At 36.8% G+C, this 6,938-nt stretch overlaps 1 protein-coding gene across 2 annotated transcripts; it reads right to left on the reverse strand.

Moving 5' to 3' along the window:
- Positions 1-764: 764 nt before the first annotated feature.
- Positions 765-4,009, reverse strand: rps24 (ribosomal protein S24). 2 transcript variants are annotated; one of them, XM_007249517.4, is made up of 6 exons: positions 3,938-4,009; positions 3,031-3,096; positions 2,732-2,941; positions 1,942-2,055; positions 1,283-1,302; positions 800-855 (listed from the first exon to the last, which is right to left on the reverse strand). In XM_007249517.4, the coding sequence occupies exons 1-5, from the start codon at positions 3,938-3,940 to the stop codon at positions 1,297-1,299; spliced, it is 399 nt and encodes a 132-aa protein (XP_007249579.3). In that variant the 5' UTR covers positions 3,941-4,009; the 3' UTR covers positions 800-855; positions 1,283-1,296. The 2 variants fall into 2 exon arrangements, with proteins under 2 accessions (XP_007249580.3, XP_007249579.3); XM_007249518.4 differs by lacking the exon at positions 1,283-1,302 and having other exon boundaries at positions 765-855; positions 3,938-4,008.
- Positions 4,010-6,938: the final 2,929 nt, after the last annotated feature.

Below are 6,938 nucleotides of genomic sequence, written 5' to 3' on the forward strand. Positions count from 1 at the left end.
AGCTCTACTTAACCATATTTTTGTGAAGTATTCTGAAATATAAAAGGGCAAAAAAAAAAGCCAAATTTTATAGGGAATATAAAAATACCCAACAGTCCACTCCTGCATAGGCCCCATCTACCTTCATTTTTAGAATCAATTTGTTTCACCACCTGTATCCAGGTTCCCGTAACATTTTTAAAGTTCAACTTGACCAATTTTGGTATAACACATAGTGGACAGACTGTAGTCCCATCTGTTTCTCTGCATACTTAATTACCCTCCTTTCACCCTATTCTTCAATGGTCAGGACCCCACAGAGGAGCTATTGAGTCATTCTTGTTGTTCTGCAAGTACAAATGGAACAGAGTATGAGTGCTGCTAGAGTTTAACACTGCACTGAGAACAGTCTCCTGTAATCGTTGATTAAGAACTTAATGAGCAACACAACGGTGCGACAACCAAAGAGCCTGTGACTGACTTTACATCTACAGTGAACACAAAGTGTCGAGAAGCACCGCGACAGTGTTTAAAAGCTGGAGCAGCACTTCTATCGACCCACCAGTAACTATGCAGCACCACACCAACAGGTCACCACTGTCTGAAAATGACTAAAAATACTTGCTCTGGGGTGGTCCTGTGTGTACAAAAGGGTCACTCTGGCTTTAGCTTTAATTACTATTAAACAAGCCTTTAATAACTACAATACCTTTTAATCCAATAAATGAGTCAACAAAATGTGTTGCTTTGCCCTTTGTAGGTCCTACAAATAAAAAGATAAACATGCAAAGAAAACATAAGACTTTTTTTTTTTTACAATTTATTTGTTGACAATATACAAGAACATTTTCAGGATGATCTTCCCTGAAGGTCTCACTGTTGAAGAGAAAAGAAAGAGTTTAGACAGCAGCAGAAGGCTATTCTAAAAGCATATTCTATCCACTCTAGTCCATTACTTGGTTTCTATTGATTATAGGGATTATGATTCTTATTCTGTATGTACTCTACAGGTACATTACTACACAGAAAGGGTAATATTTGGGATCTAGGTGCATTCAGACTTAATTTTCTTATTTTAAGTCACTTGTGTGCAAGCATGCAGTTGAGTTAACATTTGGTTTACTTTTCAGAAAAAGTATGAAGTTAAAACAACCACATCAAGTACAGTGTAAAACTTAACATCTAAGCTCTGTCTTTGTTCTGTGTTTCTACAGGGGGTGAGACACTGGGGTTTTAACATGCACACACTCAAATTAAAGGTAAGTGAACTGCAATCAGCACACCATGCCGATTTCCGTTCTACCTTTTCCTGACACCTCATTTCTGAAAAGATCCAGAGGGAGGGCAAAAAAAAAAAAAAAAAAAAAAGGAAATAAAAATGAAAGGAAAATGAGATTGGTTCAGTAACCTTGAACACATCGAGTAGGTCTCTAAAAAAGGATCACATCTTTTAAGCAAATGCTTTGTTCAACAGTTTAACTGCATGAACAAGACATACTGCTCAAAGTTTGCTACGCAGGTAGCCACAGCCATTAATCTGATCCTTTAAGCTATTTTAGACAGCAAGCTTTTTAATCAACTGATCACTACATCTTAGTTTCAGGCCACTTGACAATTAGTGCACAAGACAAGCACACTACCCTACCTACTGGGTAGATAGCAAGGTTTAACAACTACAAACTTTTATCATAGCTTGAAATTGGATGTAAACAGAAGTAATAATGTTGTCTAGTCCACAGTGGTGAGTTTTATTAGATATTAAACGATATATAATAACATTAGCTTCCACTCCAGACACTCTACCACAATTAAAGTGGTTTACCTTCTACAGTCCAGTAGAACATATGAGAGGGGGAGATGATATTAAAACAAAGCAGAAATGTGTGAATGATAATACAGCAAAATGAAGTGGCATTCCTAAAGCCTGGAAAGGAAGTACATTTAATGGCAAACTGCCTTTACCTTTTTGCCAGCAGCACCGACGGAGGCTTTCTTGATGCCTCGTACTTTCTTCATCCTGTTCTTTCTTTCCTTGCGCTGTTTTCTTGAGGTCTTCTTCTTCTCATAGAGACCATGCTTTAGAAGAGGGTAAAAAGAGACACAATTAACATTTTGAGCATTATTTAAGACAAACCTTTACTTAGCAGTGCATAGGCAAAATTACTATAACACAACAGTCAGTTCCACAGTATCTCAAAAATTCAGTTCATGGTATTTTAGTATGTGGTACTTAAGTCTTCCAAAATATCATATTACTCATGGACCATTAGACAAAAACATAAGGACTTATTTTAAGCTTAAATTTTAAAGTAAAAATAATGTTAAATATTAATAAGGAAAACTAAGGGACAAAAAAATTATGAGTTTTTGGGACCCCAAATTATGATCATTATGAATTGGGAACTGCTAATAAAAAGGAGCATTTTGTTGGGTTTTAAACTCCAACATTAGGCCTCATTTATCAAGCATCAAGCAGTAGAGGTACTGACCCAAGATTACCCCTCATCAAATGCCTAATATAATTCCATTAATTTTAACTTAATCCTGGATCAGCATTCTTGTTCCAAGAGGTGACAAAATATGGCGCATCTATGGCAAATTGGCATGGTACGCCAACCACCAATTTTCATACCACAGCACACCCCTGCGACCCCAATTTGTCCACTCACTTGCTTAGGACCTACTTATTACATGCAGTGTGTTCTAATACATCATTTAAGACAAAACAATTAGCTATAGAGCAGCATCTTACTCTGGCCAGTCTGTATTTGGGCTCATTCTTCTTGGCAGAGTCCAGTGAATCGTAGACCATGGCGAAACCGGTTGTTTTGCCACCTCCAAACTGAGTCTTGAAGCCGAAAACAAACACTACATCTGGGGTGGTCTTGTACATTTTGGCAAGCTTTTCCCGGATTTCAATCTTGGGGACAGTTGCTTTGCCAGGATGCAGGACATCGAGAACCTGAGAGGAGAACAGAACAGCTCAAATTATTTATAAGCTTAAAATGAAGAGAATTGTGAATCTAGTTAAACACACACTTTTGAACTTACCATTTGCTTCCTGTTAAGCAAGCGGTTTGTCATGAACTTCCGAGTCCTAACTGTGACAGTGTCGTTCTGCAAAAGATATCACAGATGAACATAATTAACAAGACAACCAGGAGACTTCTGCATGTTAACTTGGGAATTCCACAGACTCTCAAACACTTAAGTCTTTCCTGCTGTAGCCAAAACACCTGTACTAACACTTAGCTAATAAAGTTAATTGTTTAATCAGTAATACTAGCTAATTACAAATCAATGTTTAAAATCTAGCTAGCAGGGATTACAGCTGTAAGAAGCCACCAGATGCTCTCCTCTGGTTTCTGGACAAATAACTAGAACAGGTCTCAGTTTAGCTACTAAGCTAACTTAACGCAGCAGCAGTACTAAAAGAAAGGCTAGGTGAGCTAAGTTAACTAAATCTACCCACAACACACTATTAGCACGCCTCTTTAACCTCTTTCTCTCAAATAATTTAAAGTGAAGATAAAGTCTTCAACAGGCCCAGGTGTTCCACACACATTTAGCTACACAGCTAACCAGGGTTAGCCAACTACTTTTCCATTCAGCCAAAACAGACTGCTCCTTTCACATACAATATTTCAAACTAAATATACAACTTAGCTTTTTCCGTCATAAACACACGCAGCTCCTCGAACAAAACTCACTCAGCCACCGTTAACACGAGCAAACAGCTCACCACCCGTAACTGAACTGCTATCTACACTGCAGGAGAGAGCGAGCTCAGACGGGACCAAAGAAAACATGTACTAATAAACCTTCATTCTCACTAATACAGGTCATCTGCGCTCCTAAACTACATATATTATAACACCGCTCCATTACAGAGACTCTACCGCGCGCGATGGGTAAGATTATAGAGGATTCTGTTTAGATTTGATTCACATTAACGCACCATCTTGGCGTCGGCTCGCTCAGGGACGAGGAAAAGGAAGGAGGGCCTGAAGGCGCCCAGCGATATGCCTGATGGTTGGTAGGCCACCGCACTGCCTGACTGTAAATACAAAAACATACAGACTTATTTTGTTTGTTTGTTTTTTATAATTCGGTGATTTAATGAAACAACTCATACGGAAATGAAACCTAACTGAGAATTAAATACTTTAATAATTTAATAAACTTATAAATATTTTATACAGAAATTATATGGCATAACTTAAATACAGTCGCCATGTTTTTATAAAAATAAAAATATATAAATATATAAACAAATATATTTGTCTTTGACATGTGCTTTGTTGTTAATTAATTCTTTTTTCATTCGTTTATTTTGCACGTAATACATAATGAATGCAAGCTTTTTATTGAATTGTGTAATTTATTGTGTACAGCTGATACTGATACTGATATAATAGACTCTCAAGTCTTCCATTTTCTTTCTTCACATGTCTGTTAAAATTTTAATCATATCTTTAAAAAAATAGTATTTTGGAGACTTATTAACAATTTTAACAAAAAGGCTTTTTTATGATATATTTGGGTAAGAATAAAAAATGATTCAAAGTAGCAAATACATTGATTCATATTAAAATTAAATAGAACTGGACAATAACAGAGAAATATTTAATGAATAAAATGTACATTTCGTTCTCATTTGGACATGTATGTTGGAATTACATGCAAAAAGACAGACAGAAAGCAAAATTATTATATATAAGTTAAAATAGTCAATAGTCGTAAACGTGGCCTTTGCAGGTATAATTATTTCCACTGGGGGTCAGTCGTGGAGCTTCTGATCGGCACTGACTGATTGAACCATAGACTATATATAAGTCTATAGATGGAACACACTGCACCAGCCAAACTTTTGGACACACTTTCTCGTTCAATATGTTTTTTTTTTTTGTTTGTTTGTTTTTTTTCTGGGTTAGCCCCTCTAGGAACTCATTTAAGAAAGCTGAGGGAATTATTTAGAATAAATACATAATCTATTCGGGCATTGGAACCAGTGACTGTATATCTGTGTATAAAATAGATTAAAAAAAAAATAGGCATCAGCTCACCAACCAGTCAAGCGCCTTCACAGGCTAAAGCCTGTTTACTGAAGAAAAACTGAAATATAAAAGTAAATTTGATTTGTTTGTTTGTTAAGATAAACATTATTCTTCTTTTAAAAATTCAAATTATATCTTTGCCAAGTGAATTAGTATTTTTAGTTTGTATTTTAGCCGTTTAGCTCCATTCACCCCATTCAGGACTCACTCTCGGGCTCCCTCTAGCGGTGTGCAGTAATTTCTGATATATATATGGGACAGGCTCTCCATAAAACCAGCACTGGTTACACCGCGGAGCACTGGCGGGAAAGAGGCCCGGGACTAATAAATCTTCAGATTAGTCACTAAACACAGAAGATACCTTCTGGCTTTCTCCTGGTTAGGCTGTTATAATTAGATCTGTTAGAGTCATTAGCTGTCATATTGTTTTGTTCTCCAAAAATCCAGGCAAAACTTGATGGACCTCTACTCTGCCCTGACGCTGGTGCATGTTCGACCCTCAGGTCCTTTATCCACTGTTCAGCCAGATGCAGATAAATCTTTTGAAGTCAGGCTTCCCTTCCACTTATACATCAGCCTTGAATCCTCAGAAGGTTTTCTTTCTCCTTCAGCTCTCAGGGAAATTTTCTTCTGTCGCTTCTAAAAGAATTTTATTTCTAATTTTTATATCATTTTCTTCCCAGTTTATAAGAACAATTAGCCAACCCACTTATTAGGACTCCCCCTATTACTAGTGATGTCCCAACACCTGGTTAAATGTAAAGTCAGCCACTGCTTTTTTTTTTTTATCTCTGGCTACATTGCAGAGTAGTCAGCGTGCTTACAGGAAAGCGCAGGGACTCGGTTCTGATACATCAGCTCACAGATTCCTTGTGCTGATCGACATCAACAGTGATGAGGGAAGGGGGCGCCATCTACCCACCCAGAGAGAGCAAGACCAATTGTGCTCAGGTAGCCGATGACAAAAAAAGTGCTATATAAATACACTATATATACCATTGGACATGGAATACCCATAATTCATGGCTTTGTCTGGTACTTTTCTTTTAAAAGTGAAAAGGAAACTAAACAAGACGGAAAATGTCACAAAAGACTTATCTTTTAGGCTATGTCCTGAACTCAGCCACCATTTTAAAAGCTTTCTATTTCGTTTTTGAAATTAAAGGCTTTCCTACATGTTCAGACTGTATTGTAGTCTGCTGTCACACATTAATCAGCTCACACAGAAAAAAGTGTTGTTCAAAAGTAGTTCACTACCTTGTAAAATTCTGTGTCATGTAAGTGCGCTTTATAGTGATCTGGATTTTCACACATAGGGAATAGTATATAGAGCACAGTTTTAAAGACAATAAGGTATTTTCTTGTCATTATTATTATAGTTTCTTTAGGTTTCAACAGAAATATTTCTTTCAAATAAGTAAATGTGAAGCTTTTACTCAAGAACAACCCGTACTTTAGCACTGAAAAAATCATTTGGAATACTGCAACACAATAGATCAATTTCTGTAGTGTCACTGTGGCCTCCTAAACCACCTTATCTCAGGCCAGGTACACCAGTAGTTTGCTTGCTGATAAAACATTCACCATGATACATTACACAGAAAATGTGACCTTTTTATCTACAGAGAGCTACAGAGAGTTCAACTTTCTAGTTTCTAATTAGACTCAAGTTAGAGTTTTTGTGGGATGGATCAGAAAAAGCTTGTGATGTATTATTATGAAAAGAAAAGGGCTGATTTTGTGAAGACAGAAGATTAGTAAAACCGGTTCAAACAATCCCTTTGTGTGCAAAAATCACTGGGGAATGAACGTTTTGTCTGTGCACTGAAAGCGATATCTGGCTGATACTCAGCTTCTGTATTGCATCATCTCCTTTTTCACTTGAACTAAGTATTTGTTGAC

This window comes from Astyanax mexicanus, chromosome 7 (genome assembly GCF_023375975.1).
Source record: "Astyanax mexicanus isolate ESR-SI-001 chromosome 7, AstMex3_surface, whole genome shotgun sequence".
NCBI lineage: Eukaryota > Metazoa > Chordata > Actinopteri > Characiformes > Acestrorhamphidae > Astyanax > Astyanax mexicanus.